The sequence below is a fragment of the Saccostrea echinata genome, unplaced genomic scaffold (genome assembly GCF_033153115.1).
Source record: "Saccostrea echinata isolate AGI-Se365-2 ecotype Australia unplaced genomic scaffold, CSIRO_AGI_Sech_v1 ptg000059l, whole genome shotgun sequence".
NCBI lineage: Eukaryota > Metazoa > Mollusca > Bivalvia > Ostreida > Ostreidae > Saccostrea > Saccostrea echinata.
In genome coordinates, this window is record NW_026889808.1 from 1,906 (window position 1) to 23,663 (window position 21,758).

Here is a 21,758-nt window from a genome sequence, read left to right on the forward strand (position 1 = left end):
TTGTATTGTCAGTTTTGAAAAATCAAAATATTTAATGAATTTTTAGAATTGCTGATCGTCATTTCTGAAATAAGAATTTCATTAGGTTTGTCCAAGTCATCTCCGAGAAAATGTTCGGTCAAAATAATAGGTCTAGCGATAACAAAATGTCGTCCAGACTTACGTTTTAGACCACATAATAACATCTTTAACCAATGGCCACTGTGACGTATCTATTGTACATGTTTTAGTGTGTGATGAGATCACAGTAAGTTTACTAAAATACATGTAGTACTAGTGCTGTTATATAAATTTTAATTGCGTGTTTGTCAGAAAACGCAAGAGAATCACCAGTTGAGACCCAAACCTTGGCATCAATTATCTTTTTTTAACTTTGTATCACTCTGCTTGGAAGGATTCATTTTTCAAGAGGAGTTAATTTCTTTTAGGTTGCACATGTAGAAAGTTGACCCCTAGTTTTCTTCTTCTACAAAAATGACATTTTCCTACGGCTAGGGTCATTTTTGCATCATCAAATGGCTGTTCTCTGTAAATGAAGAGTTCAGATCACAAATGATAAAAAACTTACATATGATTGAGATTTTGACTTCAATCAAAGTTCCTTTCATTATCCAGGAGCCCTCTGTTTTTAGGGATCCATGGTTTTGTCCTCTAACCACCATTGTGTTTTGTTACTGGATTTATGAGATTGATCACTGTTCGTAATCTTCACCTTTTACAAATATCTTAAATAATCAATTAACTAAGTTAAGGTCAATGTCAAGAAATATATGAATCATCGAAACTGTCAATTTTAATTGATTCACAGAAATTGATACCCACCAATATTAATGGAACCACAGTAATTTCAAATTAAACAGATATGCACAACAATATATCTTCAAAACGTGCATCATGAAAAATAATCATACGTATGCGTACCTGCCTATAATTATTCTAAAACAAATCCTTGGTCCTTATATTTACGATGAAATTACCAACATCTCCTTGTTGTCTTCTTGATTTATCAGTAATTCATGTGAACAATTAGAAAGGCTTCCCGAAGCTTAAAATGAATTCAAAACATAGTATTGCATTTTGAGGTCGCTTTTCATTTTAATTTGTAATTTATGTACTTAAGCATAGTTTTTTTTTTTAAATAGAGGGTTCTTTAAGCTATATGTTACATGTAATATATTTGTTATGGTATCATTGGTCATGACGGTCATTTATAATTTAGTTTGAATGTTTTATATAAATCGCGTCTGTGCAGCCGATGAGAACAATTATTATTTTTTTTTAGACAAACAAAATCTTTCACAAATCTTTGCATACCAAAAATGTACTTAGGAAAACTCAGACTATTACTAGCGTACAAAATATTCGGCGAGAAATTCAATTTACCTGCAAATTAAATTATTTTCCACTCAATACCGTAATCTGCATCAAACGAAGCCAATGCACAACTTTCTTAAGCAAAATTCAATTAGAGAACAACTTCTCATACATAAAAAAAATCCACAAAACATCTCAGACTAATACTCATTAATCAACTGCGACAGAATCTTTACACACATTAAAAATTCTACCTCTGACTATCGGTATAAAAACGAAAGTTAATTTTTGTCAGCATTTTGAAGACGCTAAATTTTAGTCAAATGTAATTAAATGTATTAAAATTATTTTAAAATATTCAGGCATATAAGATTCAAAAGTACATTTAAGACATCTGAAGTTTGCAACAGAGTTCTTACATTTTACATGCAGTTTGAAATAAGGTCTAAAGTTTATGGCAATCTCTCTGTCTTAAAAGCTTAAGTTTGCATAGAATTGACGTCATATTTCTTTACCACATAATATAGGGAAGTTCAGAAAAGTGAAGGCACAGTGTGCAATGTGATATTCTATGGAAAGCCTTAATCTTCCTTCTATTAAAAATTTCATAACCCCTGCCTAGAAATTCCTGATATGTCATATCCTAATATTTAAGAATGAAATGACTATTTCTAAGGTTCGAATTCAACTGTGGGACGTTGAGACCGGTCCTTCGAATGAGACCGTATAAACCTAGGCCCCATGTCACAGTAGGTGCTGGCACCAAAAAGATCTCTCACTGCTCAATGACCCCGAGTGCCGAGCATAGGTCAAAATTTGCAGCTCTTTACCGGCAAGTGGTGGCGTCTCCATGTGAGTGAAAAATTTTTCGAAAGGGACGTTAAACAGCAAACAAACAAACAGTTTCTAAAGTAAGATTCGAAGAGTCTGTGGGAAGAAAAAAAAATCATTGGATTGTATTGTATTTATAATTAATTGTCGTACGATTTATACCTACTACTTAAAATTATAATTTAGTCTATGTTGTTGTTTAATAGAAAGTTGATACTCATTTCAATTTAAGATTTAAGGTTTGGTTATGCACCTGTTGTTCATAAGTAATCTATTGATGTAAAAAATAGAAAACCATTGTTTGTAGAGAAATATTTACTGGTCCTCGGAGGAGTTATAGATATAATATGTTTTATAACGCCTCTACTGTGTTGAATTTGCTTTATCATATCCTTAACTTAGTTGATTACATAATAGTTGGGAACATTGAAAATAATATCTTTATTCTTATTTGACTTCAATCTCTGATGATGTTCAATTATGGGTTAATAGATTTATGTACTTATAGGAAATTGGTGTATGCAAAACAGTTCATTTCCCATTTTATCTCTATACCTGTGGAAAAATAGATAGCTTCATTTTAGCTGTATAATTGGATAAATCACGATACATTTCCCATTCTGACATTGTGCTGTAGAAATACAAATCGATAACTTCCGGTTATATCATTGCAGCTGTTGAAGAATTATTGGATACCTTCCGGTTCCTTCATTGTAGCAGTAGAGATTTAGTTAAATAACTTCCGGGATGTCACCTTTATTTTCTGTTATGTTTATGGTGTTGTGGTTCAAAGTGGTGATCATGAGTAAACACAATTATACAGAACTGGAGGAGAGTGTGGTCGATCAATGTCAAGCCCGGTGTCATCTCAAGGTAACTTGCTTAAATTATAAACTTTTACTCATATAAAGTCAAGGAAACTTAATTGATCAATGAATTTTAAACTTACATTGGATTACTACATATTTTCTTTTTCATATATTACAATTGCACATCTTTATATAATTTTAGAAAAAGTCTATTTTTGATACGTTTTTTAGCATTAAAAGTGAATATGTTTTGTAGAAATATAATCTATGAGCTATATTATCGTTTTGTAACTACATCAGATAAGATACAGAAATAAAATGGAGGTCGGAGTCTTTTGGAAGATTTGTATTTACATTTTTCACAGTTCTTATATTATACCTCAAATTTGTAAATAAGCTGTGCTTCATAAAACAAACGCTAAATCTTTAAGTAAAAAACAAATGCATTAGAAAGAAATTTTGACACAAAAATGAATTCCGTATGTCTTTCATTTTCAAATAAACTTTTCGTAACACAGATTAAAACAATGTACAAATGGGTACGACTATATATTTTCACTATAGAGTGAAAACTCTAATATACGTTTATCTGATATGAATATTCCTAAGAAACATTCATTCATTATTCTTTCATTCTATTTTTGTAATTCATATGAAGCAGGATTTATTCAAATACTTCCACTCGAGAAGAAGTAGTGAACTCTAAATGAAAGGCATCACAGAGTCCACTACAACTGTCTTACAATTTGATATTTGACTGACTATAGACGATAGGGTCAACCTTTCAGCTAAATTGTATGACAAACGAGATGACTTCAACTATCCTTATGTACTTTGTTTGTTTAGCGTCCCTCTCGAGAAGTTTTCATATGAAAACATATGACATATGAAGACGCCACCTCTGCCGGTGGAGAGCTGCAAATTTTGACCCATACTCGGCACTCAGAGTCAATGAGCAGTGAGGTATCTTTTCCGTGCCAGCGCCTAATGCGACACGGGACCTCAGTTTATACGATATTTTCCGAAGGACCGGTCTCCACGTTCCAAAGTGGGATCCTTATGTAGTAAAATTATGCTAGCACCTGCAAAAGTGTTTATGTCCCAAACTTTCTCAGTACTCAAGATACTCTAGGTACGATCTATTTTTGAAACGAGACAATCTGATGTGAGATGGATTCAACAACCTCCCTTTAAGTCAGCATATCGTAAATTCTACAGTAGTTATAATGATCTTGTCAGAAACCATATCCCATACCTATTGTAAGGTCTTTGTTTTTTACCTGATTTGACAACGGAGTACTCCGTTTACCGTATCAATGCAAAAAAAAAATAGTAATAATAATAATCTGACCGGTCAAAGGGGAGATGCTTACTCCTCCTAGGCACCTCATCCAAACTATGAAATTTCTAAGTCCGTGTTTTGTGCTCTGTTCACAGATTCGTATTGTTTGTAGGTATATTGAGATAGATAAGTGTTCGTTAACGTCTTTTATTTCATAATATTTACATTTGGAAATGTTTTCTTTTATATAACACTATTAAAATCAACGCGTATCTATATCCGTATAAACACGGGTTCCTCGCGTCATAAACGTTCGACGTAATTTCTCAGTGACGTCATAAAGGGTCGACGCGCAATCAGTGGATCAAACACGTGCCGTTAGGTTTGAAAAATAAAACGTTTCACGCGTTAAAGATTATAATCAGGCAAATATAAAATATGAATAAGTCACAAATGTAAATATAAGTAATAAGGTATCATTTTAAAACATCTATCGGGCTATAAATACGGGTTGGTACGATATCAAATTTACCATAAAGCCCTTCGGGCTTTATGGAATTTGATCTCGTGACCAACCCGTATTTATATCCCGATAGATGTTTAAAAATGATACCTTATTTCTTAATTATTTTACAATTAGATATCTTCAAATCATAAGAGAATGTTGATGCAAGTTATGATGAAAATGTTTCATTTATTTTTATTGCATTTGGCGAGTCTCTGATGATAAATAGCAACAGTTTATAAAAAAATTAAGGGAAACATAAATAGAATAGTGTAAAGTACGATCTTTTAATCAAGCGTTTTGAGACGTCTGCCATTTTGTACATGGAGACAATAGAGAGGGTTGATCCAAGAGTAATGTCACAACAGCTATAAAATCTTTAATAATCAAATGTTATCATCATTTCACAAGTTCTATCGTCGATACAATGACCTTGTCAGCAAATGCAATTTATCAATAAGTCAAATGCTACTGACGTTTTACATACATATTGTTAAGCCATTATTAGACATTGAATTGTCTACGGATTATTCCGTTTGCCCGATCCGGACAATGAGCTCACGGCAGATATGACCGGTCGACAGGGGATGCTTACTCCTCCAGGCACCTTTGATGTGTTTAAGGGGTCTGTATTTGCCCTGCTAACGATTTGTATTGTTTCAATGGGATTCTGAGCTTGAGTACTGTTCGTTATCCACATATTTCATCGAGAAAACTTAATATGAAACATGGAGATAACGAACAATTTTCAAACTCAAAGTCCATAAAAACAAGATAAATTGGGAGCAGAGCAAACACGGAACTCCATCAGAGGTGGGATCAGGTGCCATAGAGGAGTGAGCATACCCTGCCGATCGGTCACACAAGCTGTGTGCTCCATGATCGGTAAATAACAGAATAATCCATCGACAATTCAGTGTGTTAATACTGGCCTAACAATTAGAATGAAAACTTTAGTCAGCATATAATTTAACGATAGATTGTATTTGCTGATAAGACCATTTTATTGATCACAGAACTTACGAAATGATGACTTGAAAAGAGGATGTTGATATTCTTGTTTCTTCAACTTGTTTGTCAATAACTTAACTCGTTTTAGAAATTGTTATCACGTTTATCATAAAATTTTGTTGTTAGATTACCATTAAATTCTTTTTCTAGTAAAATATCCAATTATGAAACAGATGAGTCAGACTCTGTGGTAGTTCTTATTTCAAGCTCACTGGTATTTTTTGTGTCGACATATGAATGGAAATAACTATTGTGTATTGATAATACGTCGTCGATATATCTAAATGTCGAGTTGGAGGCCAAAGCAAGAGATTTCTTTTTCTCGTGTATAAGATTTTGAATAAATTTGTATATATGTAACCTTTATCATCATGTATCTCGTGATTTCATCCTAAAGTTTCATTTAAACCTATGCAACTCTTAATAATATATTTAAACCAGAAGTCTCTGATGAGACTGTAGCTCTACTGGTCTGTTTGTATAACAAAAGAAAAGTAGCACTTGGATTTGAAACATTGCAACATGCAACAATAAATAGAATTATGTATCTTAATGTAGTCTACTTTTGTGACAAGTTATATTGAAATCAAATGAAAACTAGGAGTAGTAGCGTTTTGAAAGTATTTCACGGAAATTTCTATTTTTAGTAACCATGACAACACCATTCACCCAAATAAAAAAAACAGAAATACATATTATGTATCGTAGTGTATTCTAACTGTGTGCCAAATTAGATTGAAATCAGACCAAAATTGTAGGAGGAGTAACGTTTTAAAGGAATTTAAAAGAAATTTTTATTTTAAGTAACCATGGCAACACTGTTCATCGAATTCAAAAACCAATGCAATATATTATGTATCTTAGTATAGTCTTCTTGTATGCCTAATTATATTAGAAGCAGACTTAAACTGTAGCAGGAGTAGTGTTTTAAAGGAATTTCACAGAAATTTCTATTTTTAGTAACCATGGCAACACCGTCCATCGAAATCAAAAACCGATGCACTAAATTATGTATCTTAGTGTAGTCTACTTGTGTGCCAAGTTATATTGAAATCGGACCAAAACTGTAGGAGGAGTAGCGTTTTAAAGGAATTTCACAGAAATTTCTATTTTTAGTAACCATAGCAACACCGTCCATCGAAATCAAAAACCGATGCACTAAATTATGTATCTTAGTGTAGTCTACTTGTGTGCCAAGTTATATTGAAATCATACCAAAACTGTAGGAGGAGTAGCGTTTTAAAGGAATTTCACAGAAATTTCTATTTTTAGTAACCATGGCAACACCGTCCATCGAAATCAAAAACCGATGCACTAAATTGTGTATCTTAGTGTAGTCTACTTGTGTGCCAAGTTATATTGAAATCGGACCAAAACTGTAGGAGGAGTAGCGTTTTAAAGGAATTTCACAGAAATTTCTATTTTTAGTAACCATGGCAACACCGTCCATCGAAATCAAAAACCGATGCACTAAATTATGTATCTTAGTGTAGTCTACTTGTGTGCCAAGTTATATTGAAATCAGACCAAAACTGTAGGAGGAGTAGCGTTTTGAAAAATTGTTTACAGACAGACGGACAGACAGACGGACGGACAGACAGACGGACGGACGACGGACACCTTACTATCGCATAAGCTCTTCTGGTCTCTGACCAGTAGAGCTAAAAATCAGAACGTAAAAAGTTTCGTCTATCGCCGCACGGTACGAATGTTACGACGTCGATATGACGTTACTTTTCGGCACTCATATACAGATTATCTGCATGTATGTAAATCATATACGGTACCAATTTTTATGTACCAGATGCGCATTTCAACAAATTATGTCTCTTCAGTGATGCTCGAGCCGAAACGTTGAAAATCCAAAATAAAAAAAAAAGACTTGGAAGAGCTGAAAAAATGTGCCAAGGACTGGAGCCAAATACGTCGAAAGATCAGAGCATGAGGGAGATAAACCCTAATCTTGAAATAAATTTTCAAATTTTACCACAGCAATTAAATATAAATCCGTATTTTCAAGATAGTCCAAAGAACTATGTCACTGGGCTGTAGAGACCCTCGGGGACTAACAGTCCACAAGGAGAGGCCTCGACCCAGGGGTCATAATGTAAATCATATACGGTACCAATTTTGATGCACCAGATGCGCATTTTTTTAATCTCTCACCTGCTTCTTTTTAATAATCTTAACTGTCATTTTGCTGTCAACCGTCTTGTTCTGAGTAGTAGAATTAAAAGGATTTTTAAACTTTGTCCAAATGTTAGTTGTAAATTCATTCCTTTTTTGCAGATCTTATGTATCATCAGTTTCAAAAATAGTGTCCAAGAGAAACGTCATTACGACTTGGGTACATTTGCGATAGAGTATTTATAAAGTATTGAATAGATCTGAATGAAATTTTAGGACAAATTCAAAATCGATAGTGGTATTAGTGTATAAAGTTTGGTGAAAAGTTTTAAATTATTAAAGATTTTTTAGCAGTTGTGACAATATGTTTGGATCAACCCTCGTAGGTTTCGATGTAATAACGTTAAACAATACTGCTCTCTAGATGAAATATGAAAAAAAAAAACGAACAGTGACCAAGCTCAAAAAATCATTGGAAGAAGACAAATTTTGAACAGAGCAAATACAGACCCCTAAAATCATAAGAGGTGAGATTTGATGCCATTTTATGTCTCCCCTGTCGAAAGGTAACACCCATTTGTGTGATAGATGCTGTGAATTATAGCTTCAAATTATAATCCTTTCCTTAAAGTTCTTATTTATAGACGTATAATTTGGCAGCTTATGATTGTACACATTTATACACATATATCGTGAGAAACAGTAAATAATGCACTTCTTAATTAAATCCACCTAATTAATTCATTCCACATTTAAGAAAAAATCGACTATCCCATCTAGAGTCGACTTAAAATTTACAATTCTCAGACAGCAATTAATAGGAGCCCAATCAATGACATTTATTTATTTATTTTCGATGTGTAATAATTCATGAGGTTTCTCTGAAAATGTTATCTTTTTTTGCATTTTAATTGATAGGTACACAAAAATTAAAGTGCTTTATAGACAAGAAAGGGTGTGCCGTGAAACCGATCAAAATTATCAGAACACTCCATAATACTTCTATTAATAAATATGCCATTGCTTTCAGTTTTACGGTAACGATTTTTAAATCCATTGAATTATTTAAAAGTATGTCAACAACTGCAAAAGGTAGAGATTTGATTTCGTAAATATGGATACAAATGAAAAATTAGAATTCTTTGTTTATAAATCTTCTAAAAGCAAGACGACCTCTAAATTTAGCTCTTGTTTAAGCGAAAAATGCAATTATGTCACATGTGTTTTACTTTTAAAAAGCTAAACGCGTTAATTTTCTAGTGTTATTTAGGGCATATATGTATTTAAAAAATGATGAATTCTGTAAAATGGCAAACATTTTTCAGAAGTGGATTGTCTACATTTTTGGTAAATATCCTATATCCTTAGAAGGTGAATGACCGCCGACGAAATAAATTGCATGATTGCGACCACACAAAGGTTTGGTTGTATTATTAATTATACGCTCAAAGAAGCATCACACAGTAACCCAAATTTATATACATATGAAAGATTCCCATTTTTAATATTATATCATTTTATGGGAATCATGGTTCAAAATTTGTAGAATTGTAGTTTACATACATACCTGGTACCTACTCAAAGTACATAAAATCATAGGAGAAAGCGTAGTAAATTCATTTTTGGTCGCAGAAGTAAATTTGCTTACGAGTAAATTCCTCGCCATATAAACACAGCAATATTTAGAAAACTTGTAATATATTTACGTCTACATCTTTATATATCGGCATCTTTTGGAGAGTCTTTGCAAAGTAATGCAAGCCCATTCTATAAAAGATAAAAAAAAATCATATATTTGAGTTCCGATGATCAGCTCAAGATCTTGGAATAAGTTTTTTGTAAATTGACGGCACATATCATTGCGTTCCATTTGTTTTGAAAACGTTTTTTTCATCCTGGAATCAAGCAAGTAAGATATTTAAGTACAAAAGAATAAAAAGCAAAATGTGTGTAAAATGTATCAATATATAAACTACAATGTCTCTTGTTTTGTTGTACCTCCACAAAATTTTACTTTTTGATTTGATTGTAAAAAGAAAATAACCATAAAAATTAGATGCTCATAATCTATACAAGAAAACGTACAATATACCTTACTCTAGAGTCTGACAATGACAGAACCCAGTGTATCTTGAATAGGTCAAATATAGAGTGACATTGTTTAAAATTTTACACATTGACTAGACTTTCTGATTGGATTGAAACCATGGCTATTTATATTCAAATTGAATTTCCAAAGAATATTGTTTTGATTATGAAAAGTACATCAAGAATGTCATGCATAAAAAAATTGCATGTGAGACCCAGGTAAAAATAGGTAAAATAGCTAAACGAACACTTATTTCTGTCACAAAAAACGTGTTAAAAGTGCAATTCATACCCAACTTTTTTTTAAAGTCGGTCTAAACATTGTTCTACAATTTTTTTTTTATCTTAATTATACAATTTCAAATGTGTTCATGTAATGAAATTGCAATTTAATCATTTTTCCTCCTATCCCTATTTAACACGTCCTCCTATCCCATATTATATGAGGTACTAAAATTTGTAAGTACTAGATTTATCACTCCTGTGGCAGAGAAAAAGACATTATTTTGGCAAGTTTTGTTCCTTGGAAGTTTGGTTCTATTCAAATTACGAATAAAACAACGTAAATGTTAACAAAGGGCGAAGCATATTAATTTTCTAGATCTCTTTAACCCACTCGACGAAAATTTCATCCATAGCAAGATAAAAGGATCATAACAAGAGGCCCATGGGCCACATCGCTCACCTGAGTAACTTTGGCCATGCTGTTCATTACCAGACTTCCCCCCTTGTAATACTTATTGTGGCCCCGCCCTACCCCCACAATTTAGAATCTACACTACCTCAGGATGCTTCCACATAAGTTTCAGTTTTTCTGGTCCAGTGGTTCTTGAGAAGAAGATTTTTAAAGATTTTTCCTTTATATTTCAATGTTTCCCTATTGTGGCCCCGCCCTACCCCCCGGGGTCATGATTTGAACAATTTAGAATCTACACTACCCCAGGATGCTTCCACATAAGTTTCAGCTTTCCTGGCTCAGTGGTTCTTGAGAAGAAGATTTTTAAAGATTCTTTCTATATATTTCAATGTAAAACTTGTATTCCCTATTGTGGCCCCGCCCTACCCCCGGGGGTCATGATTTTAACAATTTAGAATCTACACTATCCCAGGATGCTTCCACATAAGTTTCAGCTTTTCTGGCTCAGTGGTTCCTGAGAAGAAGATTTTTTAAAGATTTTTCCTATATATTTCAATGTAAAACTTGGATTCCCTATTGTGGCCCCGCCCTACCCCCGGGGGTCATGATTTTAACAATTTAGAATCTACACTATCCTAGAATGCTTCCACATAAGTTTCAGCTTTTCTGGCTCAGTGGTTCTTGAGAAGAAGATTTTTAAAGATTTTTCCTATATATTTCAATGTAAAACTTGGATTCCCTATTGTGGCCCCGCCCTACCCCCGGGGGTCATGATTTTAACAATTTAGAATCTACACTACCCCAGGATGCTTCCACATAAGTTTCAGCTTTTCTGGCTCAGTGGTTCTTGAGAAGAAGATTTTTAAAGATTTTTCCTTTATATTTCAATGTAATACTTGGATTCCCTATTGTGGCCCCGCCCTACCCCCGGGGGTCATGATTTTAACAATTTAGAATCTACACTATCCCAGGATGCTTCTACATAAGTTTCAGCTTTTCTGGCTCAGTGGTTCTTGAGAAGAAGATTTTTAAAGATTTTTCCTATATATTTCAATGTAAAACTTGGATTCCCTATTGTGGCCCCGCCCTACCCCCGGGGGTCATGATTTTAACAATTTAGAATCTACACTACCCCAGGATGCTTCCACATAAGTTTCAGCTTTTCTGGCTCAGTGGTTCTTGAGAAGAAGATTTTTAAAGATTTTTCCTATATATTTCAATGTAAAACTTGGATTCCCTATTGTGGCCCCGCCCTACCCCCGGGGGTCATGATTTTAAAAATTTAGAATTTACGCTATCCCAGGATGCTTCCACATAAGTTTCAGCTTTTCTGGCCCAGTGGTTCTTGAGAAGAAGATTTTTTAATGACCCCACCCTATTTTTGTCTTTTCTTGATTATCTCCCCTTGTAAGGGGACTTGGCCCTTCATTTTAACAATTTAAACTCCCCTTTACCCAAGGGTACTTTGTACCAAGTTTGGTTAAAATTGGCCCAGTGGTTCTTGAGAAGAAGTTGAAAATGTGAAAAGTTTACAGACGGACGGACGGACAGACGGACAGACGAACGGACGGACGACGGACAACGGGTGATCAGAAAAGCTCACTTGAGCTTTCAGCTCAGGTGAGCTAAAAATGTCTGACGTTTTATTATCTAGATAAAGTAAAGATAGTTTGACTTTTATTTTGACAAAAATCATATTATGGAATGGAAAAAAAAGAAGAAATTCTTGTTTATATTATGAATGTATGTTTTACTGATTATAGAAGATAAGGGCCTACTGACAACTACATTGTATGACAAACGATATGACTTTATCTTTTTCATCGTCAACCTATGAAGTTATTTTCAGCTATCAGTTACATATGCGATGTAACATATGCATCTCCGATCCTATTTGGTACGTAGGAGCATGCTTTTCAATTTTAGACCGATACAGACTACTGAAAGGTTGATGTTACCAAGGTTCTTTTTAACAACTCGTTTAAAGTCAGCAGTACGTAAATTGAATTCTATGGTCGTGATAATGACCTTGTTAGCAAATATAAATTATGATTGGGTTGTATTTTAGCTGACATGTTTCACACAAATTGTTAGGTCTTTGCGTTTTGTACTAAATTTGACTGCGGATCGAGTTTTCTGTCTATCTGATTAATGACCAACCCGTCATCAAGCATGTTGGTAAGTTATATCGTGCTCGAGAGCGCTGCTTCATAATTCATAGGGAAACAATGTTTTTTAAACAAATGTTTCTCAACGAATCATATTAAAGTTATTAACATGAAAGTATAACGTATAGTACTAAGAAATATCTTTCAGTATGAGGACACACTACTTTAACCAAGGAGCACACTCCGCACAAAAAAAAAAAAAAAAAAAAAAAAAAAAAAAACTACCTTTCGACTAAATTTGACTACGGAATGTTCAATTAATCAATTAACCTTATCAATACAAAGAGGGCTCACGGCAGCTGTGTATGTTAGACAGGGGATGCTAGCTCAGATCATGCTAGATCAGAGGCACCTGATCCCACCTTGGAAATTTCCTGGGGTCCGTGTTTTATGCCCTGTTCACAGAATTGTATTGTTCATAGATGTTTGTGAAATCGATCACTGTTCGTTATCTTCCCCTTTTACATGATGTCAGTTTTTTTTTGGTCGGTATTCTGATACACAAGTCCTTATGATGTCGAATTTCTTTTCTTCAAATTAGGACTTTTTTCTTTGCATTGTACCTTGTCTTCGTATTTCATGATTGCTATTACTTTTTCATATTAGATTTAATTTCAATTGTTTGTTTAGAATATCAAAGAAACTGGAGATTTCAACTGCAATACACCGAGTTGCGAACAAGTAAGGTTGATATCAACCTTTGTCAAGATAATTTCATAAATAAATATAAGAATATACATAAGAAAGCAAATGCAGCTTATATCATTGCTTAAAATTATGAACAGCATTGAATAAATCATTTTTCTTTACTCATTGCCATTTTCCCATAAAATATGAAATTAATAAAAGAAATATAATCATAATCTCCATATGACCAACTCTACAAAATTCTTAAAATGTCCGTCGAACACGACAACTTTCAATTGCTGTTTACTTATATTTTTAGTGTCTCAAACCATGCTTCTACGCACAGCGTCAGGAAAAAGTTCAATGTGAGGCTGCATGTGTAAGTTATTAAGGCCGCATTCTGGGTTTTCAAGAAACGATGATCATTATTTCAGGAATTTATTTGACAAACATGTTTAAGTGAATGTCATTTCCATTTCCTCTTTACGCCATTTTTTATTTTATTTAGGGAAATGCACATCAAAACTGCTTATCAAGCTGTTTCTTCATGGAAACTGCATCTTATAATGAAAGTTATTTAAACCCAGGTTTGTATCATACGAATACAATCTTTAAGTAACAGAATCTTAAAAAATTCTGATTGTTTGTAATTTGTGGTAAGAGCATGTCATCCTTGTTTATAAACAATAAATTTTCCAACAGCCAAACCCCCCCCCAACCCCCCCCCCCCCCAAAAAAAAAACAAACAAACAAAAGAGAATAAAATAAATAAAAAAATAAATCTGTAAAGGAAAATAATAATTTAATTTTTATATGAAGATAAATTCATAGAAACTGTAGGGGTAATGAACTGGGTTTTTTTTTTAAGTTAGTTAAAGTGACGATATTCATTTTTTTTTCTCTGTTGAACTTTTAGGTAACCTAAAGCATATGGCTATACAGACTTGTCGAGTTAATATTCCAGCATATGGAAACCTGTCGGGAACATTTAACATTTCCCTGAAGTGGTCTTTAGAAAATACTAGCCGTGATTATGCAGAGTACACCGTCTGGAGAAAAGTAAAACAGCATCAGGAGGAAAATTGGCGGCTTATTTCCATTGTGGGTATATTTCAATTTACATGTAAAATAAACCATAATCGTCCTTTTCCCTTTAGGCCCACAACCTTATTATCTCTTGTCCGCCCTGATAAAACTTAAATACTTTCAAACGATATGATCGACAATAAGATATTCAGCATGCTATATATTGACATATTTATTCTAATTAAACAAGTTGCTGTCCTTTAAAAAAGGACTGCAATACGTGGACCATATGCATGTGTTTCTACATGAAATTCAAAGAAAATTTCTAGATATAGTGATTTTACAAAGATGTTATTAAATTTAAATTTTTGTTTTACATGTATATTGTAATTTTCATCGTTATTTAAGTCTGCTTAATTTGGATGTAATGATAAAAAAAAAAAATCATGACCTTGCAATGATGTGAATATGAAATGTTGATCTAGGTATCTATCACAATTGTAAACACTGGTAAAGTAGCCTTTAAAATTAACAACAGAATTAAAAGAGGCCTAAGCGTGCAGGTGTCGCAATGGTTGAATTTTAACTCCGTTGGCGGATCCAGGAAACGGGGGGGGGGGGTTCGGATGTTGGAACCCCATTTATTTTTGCAGAAAGAGGAAGAGAGAGAGAGAGAGTGTGTTTTTTTTTCTGTAATACAGATATTTTTACGTCTAGTATTTTCAATAAGATAAGCACTACAATCTCTGCCCTTTCTCTAGATAGAGTTTTGCTTATTGCTTTCGTCCGTGTACCTTCACAACCCCGGCCCCGGGCCTCAACCACCCACACGTAACATGAAAGATTTCACTTTGATTTCATCGGAAGATTCCGGCGAACATACATAGCCATTTTTGGACCATCTTCTAAAGTAACTAACTTTAAGAAGTATGCTTAAAAAGTCATGAAAGGGAGTATGCATAAGAGAATATTTTTCTCCTTATATTATGGGGATATTTTAATCAATAAAGAGAAAGGCGCAAAATGCCCCCGTAATATGTTGGGGAGGGGGCTCACATTTTCCTAAAAAAAATAATCTTTTGTTATAATTTGAATATATAAGTTTTGATTTGCATTGGAATCTCCCCGCACTTTATGTTGCGGGAAGGTTCAAAATACGGACAATCAAACATTTAAAAGAAATCAAAATGTACCGAAAACTTTAGACGAAGCCCCCCCCCCCCCCCCGAAATAGGATTTTACAGTGTGGTGCACAGGTTGTTATTTTAATTTATTTATTTATTGTTGCTTGTCAACTCTTTTTGGAGGTTGCCCCCTTTGAAAATCGTTGCTACGGGCTTAAATATAAGTACCTGCAGTGTGACCTATACCCCCCCTTTTTCAAAAACTGCTGGATTCGAACCTGTACTGGAGCACTAGAGGGTCTCGAGTTATCTAAAACGATGCTAGGTTATCGATTATCTCGATTGATTTAAAGAACACAAAAAGATTAATTTTGTGTTTTTTTTCTCTGTCTCTTTTAAATAACGGAATGGTTAATATACAACGCCTGCAATCCTAACTTCTCGGCAAAACAACGTGTTTTTCCGAGCTCGCCATAAGTTCTGAGAAGATGCGATTGATCTCATCGCACGTGTGTTCACCTAGGCTATTTAGTCTTGCAAGCACAGGTGTGTGCACTGTTTGCTAGTGTCGCTTCGACTGGTGACGGTATTAATTTGCTCGGACATGAAGAACTATACGCCAGTTTCATAACATGTGCATTTTTTTTTTTCTAGTGAAAATTGGAGAAAATTAAAAAGTCGAATATCTTGGATATGGGGTAACCCATATCTATTCTTGTTACAACGACCGTCAATGCATCCATGGACGAGTTCATTGGTTACTCTGAAAGGTGGCACAGGTCAACCTTTCGTTAACAATTTCTACGATGAACTGCCTACTTTGAGTGATTGTACTTTCATAGCAAAATTGATAAATTTTATTCCCGATTGGCCTATAGTTTTGTTATTTAAAAAAATTGGGCTATTTCGATACATGTAACCCATAACGACTGGGACTTGACATCTGCACTAGATTTATTGATTTTTAAACTTGTACCACAGATCTGTAGTACGCAGATTTTTTTTAATGTTTCTTCCTCTCCCCCACGTGGAAAAACGTTGCTACAGGCCTTTATCAAGATATATTTGGATTGCTGTCAATCAAATTATTTTGCGAACCTTGATGCACAAAACTATAATGCCGGTAAATGTTTTAAAACCTAGTAGTTGAATTAAGTTTTTAATTCAACATGTTCAAGCTGTTAAGCTATCTATATAAGTTCTTCCTACTTATCTAAAATGCTTGTACCATCGAATATAGTTTGTATATAAGGATATATGTATTAAAGAGAAATTCAGATCTTAGTTACGCCAAAGAATAAATAAATACGATGTGCAGATTTTAGAGCGAGGTTTTCCAAGGATTGGCGTATTCTAATTCAAAAAGGGCGAATTGTTCTAAGGACAAGTTGTCTTAGAGGCGAACTCTCTAGCATTCTCGCGCATGCGTAGCCTGACGTAAGCCCATGGCATCCGGTTTAACCCCACTTATATATTTTCTGCGTGGACCTCAGGGTCCACGCAATAAATATAGGGATATTCATATTAAGCAACCTGGTCTGAAAAGTTTTGATGACTCGAATTTCGGTTTATCTAAAGGATCAACTGTATGAAACCTGTTCTCGAAACATTGAAAATTTTTAAATTGCCGATCAAATGAGAAACAAGAGGAATAACTTATCGTTTGTACCTTAGAAATTGAAAAACTCAAACATTACATAGAAGTCATTTTGTCAGATACAGAACGTAATCTTGAACACAAGTTGAAAAAAAAAAAACATACATTTTTGAAGACGATTGAATTATAATAATTGCGAAAATAAACGTTGAATGTACATATAAAAAAAAAACAATGTTTAACTCGCATTTTCTGCATTTATTATAACTTTCTGAATAAACCTAACTATTATTTTTCTCTATTGTTGCAAGCAATCTGATTGACTCAACGTAGATCACATGATGAAGTATTAAAAGTCTTATAAACTTGGTGTCTCAATTTTAAGGTTCTAAAAAAATTTATAAACCTTCTGTTTCTAGAATTGGAAACGTTCTTCTGTGAAGCAAAAATAGTGCTAACGTAGCAATAGTCTTTATAAACTGTATATTTTAAAATAAGATACTGAAGCTGCTATTTGTAACTTTGATGTCATAATGCGAATGACATAACAATGCCTTATATGAGAAAGTATTGAGTATTAGAAACATGGATTTAAAGACATTTTTTAACTGATAAAAAAAAAATAACAATTGTAGCCATTTTTTTCGGTACAATCCTTAGATATATAGACTTTAGAGAAAGCATATCGACGTAGCACATCGTGCTCGGTCGATATGCTTTCTCTAGGGTCTATATATCTAGGTATTAACCTCATCAAAAGGCTATAATTGTATAATAATGTTTTACTTTTATACCATTTATAATGATGAAAGATATCATGAAACACCATGTATGATTCAGGAAACACAGATTCACAATGCTTTATACGATAAATATTGAAGATTTCATCCAAAATTCAATGTATTTTTATATTAACGTTTTGATATTAAATGCATAAATGGGGTAAAATTCCAAAATTGATAAATTTAAGAAAATTATTCATGCATCCAAAACAGAGAGAGAGAGAGAGAGAGAGAGAGAGAGAGAGAGAGAGAGGCTCGGTGTATTCTGAGAAAAATTGATAATACTTTAACTTGAAAGCTATTTTTGCCGTCTATTTCTGCCTCATCAGTCATTTAAATCAAATTAAATCAATAATGAGCTGTATCTCACCAATACTTAACTCATTTTTAAATGCACTGCTTTACAGACAAATGCAACAAACATGAAAGTAGAAGATCTAAACCCTGATTTGTTTTACAAATTCAAAGTTGTTCCAGTGCTACCTGAGCGCATTTACATGATACAATCTTCAGAAACAGATTGGATTCAATCATTCAAAGGTAAAACAAGTTCAAAGCATTATGATTAATCCTATAAAAATTGATCTCCAGTGAATTATCACCTCCATTATGATCTCCCAACACGATACCTGTTGACATATTTTAAAGATTGACACAAATTGAAACGATAAATTCAAGAAAAAAAAGAAAACGGAAATTGTTGTATTTGCAGGTCAGGCATTTATAATCTTGATAACCAAATAACGTTATTTTTTTTTTTTTAAATCTTATTCGATGTGAACTGGTTAGAGACATTGCATGACAGACATACTACAAATGATTGATCAATAAATTTTACTAACTAAAGGCAAATAATGTGTAACTACTAGTCCAAATACCACTTAATGTAAATAGTATCAGGCAGTGGGGTTAAATATAAATGTCTGATATTATTTTCCCAACAATTAAATGATTTAAGGCAGTTTTTGTAAGACATTAATTTCACTTATGCCAAAACGTAGCCAAGACAGTTCTTTATTTGAATTAAATGAGTTATTCATCGTATCCTTCCGTATTAAGTAGTCTGAAAGTGATTAAAACAATTTGAAAGAGTACCTGAACGATATGTATTGACTAAAGCTTTTAAAGTTTGTACCATCGAGTTTGTTTGTAGATTTTAGAAAAACTTGAATTCATTTCCACATCAGGTAGTCCAGGTTAGTATACTCACTGATCCCTTTAAAAGGATAAAACTCTTCAAAATCTCCTCTCAGTATTAAAGGTTTTCAGTAATCCAGACCTTAAGTCACTCTACCCGTATTGAATCCCATACTTTTTCGGACGCCTAAGAAATTGAACAAAAAAAACATTGCAGGGCTGTGTATTGGTCTATCGCTTTTACTCCTAAAAAGACAATAACAGCTTTTAAGGTAAAACTTCAGACGAGCTGTGTTATAATATCATAATGTTAATCAAATGCTAATTTTTAGAAACTGAAATCACAAATTTCCTCAAAAATTAAGAAAATCAAAACGTATCAACATTTTAAACAACCAATCCTAGCAATACATAAAAGACAAAGCTTCTTTACATTATAAGAAGCGCTTTCTAAATAAAACAGGAACTCAGATTCTTTTCATATCTTGTGATTGGTCGGCTATATATGTTTAAATAAATCACAGTACACAACCCCTGACGTCGGTACAGAAAAGGTACGGATTTTTTTTTATTAAGAATTATTTTGTAGTCTAAAGTCACCACATGTTTCATCAATCTACTTGGATTCCAATGGGCATAATCGTTTTCTTTTAATAGCTTGCCTATTTTGTATTCGTACTAAATAAAAAAAATATGTGTAACATTAAATTGATTCAGTACACAAAAGCATATTAAATTTAAACCGATGCAGGCAGCTGACAGATACGTTGATGGTACTGGGCTTTAAAAAAGTATCTGTTGAGCTTTTGAGCTTGACTACTGTTCGTTATCTCCATATTCATTTTTAAGTCAGCGTTGTTTAAATGTTTCGGTTAAGGCAAATCTTTTGCTTGAAAAAAAACAACTCTCGAATTGAATTTTCTTTGAAAGGGATTGTAGAGGCTCGAAATTCTAATTTATAAACATTTGCAAATTTTTACCCCTATGGCTGCCAGTACTGAAGTAGAGTAATATCATACAGAAATAACATCCAAAAATCAATCGTTAAAATTGAAAGGTTTTTTTTTCTAATTGCAGAGGATATAATTGTACAGAGGCCACTCAAACTCTCTGTATCAAATGAAACCGTTGAAGGGAAGTCAATACGAGTTAACGTGTCTTGGGAACCTCCTCCTGGTAAGTAAACACTCACAGTTTATAACACAATTATATTTAAGGTTCACCATCTCTCTGCGCACTCAATCTTTCCTCAAAGCTTATGATTATTTCAAAGAAATCTAATTTATATGTAAAACGCAATCAGTATCGGGCATACATGTACCTTTCGGAGCAAAGTTTGACTGAAATGACCTGAACACTAGAGACCTTCAAAAAGGAATTAAATAGTCATTATACCAATCATAGTTACCTCTCTTATCAGGGTATCGATGAACCTTAATTTCAAGACTTATACTTACTAGGATCTATTGATTGAGGCATTAAAACCTTCAAAGAAAATTATTCATGGTTTTGCTTGAAAAATGAAGACATTTTGATGCAGAATATCTTATTATTCGGAAAAGTTTATATCTCGTTCAAGAAATTATCACAGTGCCACATCTATCTATCTATCTATCTATCTATCTATCTATCTATCTATCTATCTATCTATCTATCTATCTATCTGAATTCACTGACTTTTACGATCTACTTAAACAAATAAATTCGGATATCAAATTCACGATGGAAAAAAATGATACGCAAATGTCAATCTCGATTTTCTTTCATCAAAAGATAATACCAGCTTATAAACGGATATTTACTATAAGCCAACAGATACACACCAAAACCTGCATTTCGGATCATGCCATTTCATTTATACTGAAATATGTTTTATCATATAATCTTGCAAGAAGGATCTGTACCATTGTCAGTAATACCAATATCAGGGATATGCGTCTAGAGGAACTAAAATTGTATTTATTAAACCAAAAATACCTAGAACTTTTTAGACATTGATATAGTGAAAGCCAAGGAGTGCGATAGAAAACATTACTTTCAAACACACAACGTACAAACGACAGAGATATATAACCCTTTGTCATGCATACGTATAATCCGAGAAATCAAAATATCAGTTCATGTTCAATTGTTTATGAACAGAACCGTACGAAAAGATGATGAATAAACAAAAATATATACAAGAACTGTCATTTTATTAGCAGTAAACTCCAACCCCAAAACCTTAAGAGAATACTTTGTTCCTCCCAATATTACATGTATATGTATATGAAAAAGAAGAGACATAAAAATCAACCCTTTCTGTATATTCCCTATTTATTTTTTGTTTTTATAATTTTGCCTTAATTCATGCAAAGTAAGTGATTTCATATTTCTGCCTTAAGATAATAATACTAAGTTTCTCTTTGAAAAATACCTGATTAATGAGCAATTGTAAACGATATTTTTTATTCTTAGAAACAACAAGCAAAACCTATATATACTCTATCTAAACAAAAGTCAGATTTCCATAAAGGGTAAATAAAGTAAAATAACTCTAGAATTGCAAAGGAAAAGCAAGCAAAAGATCCAATCAAAGGAAAATCTCACCAAAGAATAAAGTGAAGCATAATCGATACCCATAAATTGATTAAAAACCTAAAAAAAAATCTGTTTAATAAAAATTAAAAACTTTAAAAAATTATTTGTTTAAT

The 21,758-nt window shown here is 33.1% G+C and overlaps 1 protein-coding gene across 1 annotated transcript in view; it reads left to right on the top strand.

Annotated features, from left to right (window-relative positions):
• The first annotated feature begins 2,828 nt into the window (after positions 1-2,828).
• The window catches only part of LOC133174824 (vascular endothelial growth factor receptor 1-like), a 36,315-nt gene continuing 17,385 nt past the window's right edge, over positions 2,829-21,758 (top strand). Inside the window, exons 1-7 of the mRNA XM_061309926.1 lie at positions 2,829-3,018; positions 13,403-13,453; positions 13,719-13,778; positions 13,908-13,986; positions 14,316-14,500; positions 18,336-18,468; positions 20,143-20,241. Coding sequence (XP_061165910.1) covers positions 2,893-3,018; positions 13,403-13,453; positions 13,719-13,778; positions 13,908-13,986; positions 14,316-14,500; positions 18,336-18,468; positions 20,143-20,241 — 733 coding nt within the window. The 5' untranslated portion in view covers positions 2,829-2,892. The remainder of the gene's footprint in view (positions 3,019-13,402; positions 13,454-13,718; positions 13,779-13,907; positions 13,987-14,315; positions 14,501-18,335; positions 18,469-20,142; positions 20,242-21,758) is intronic.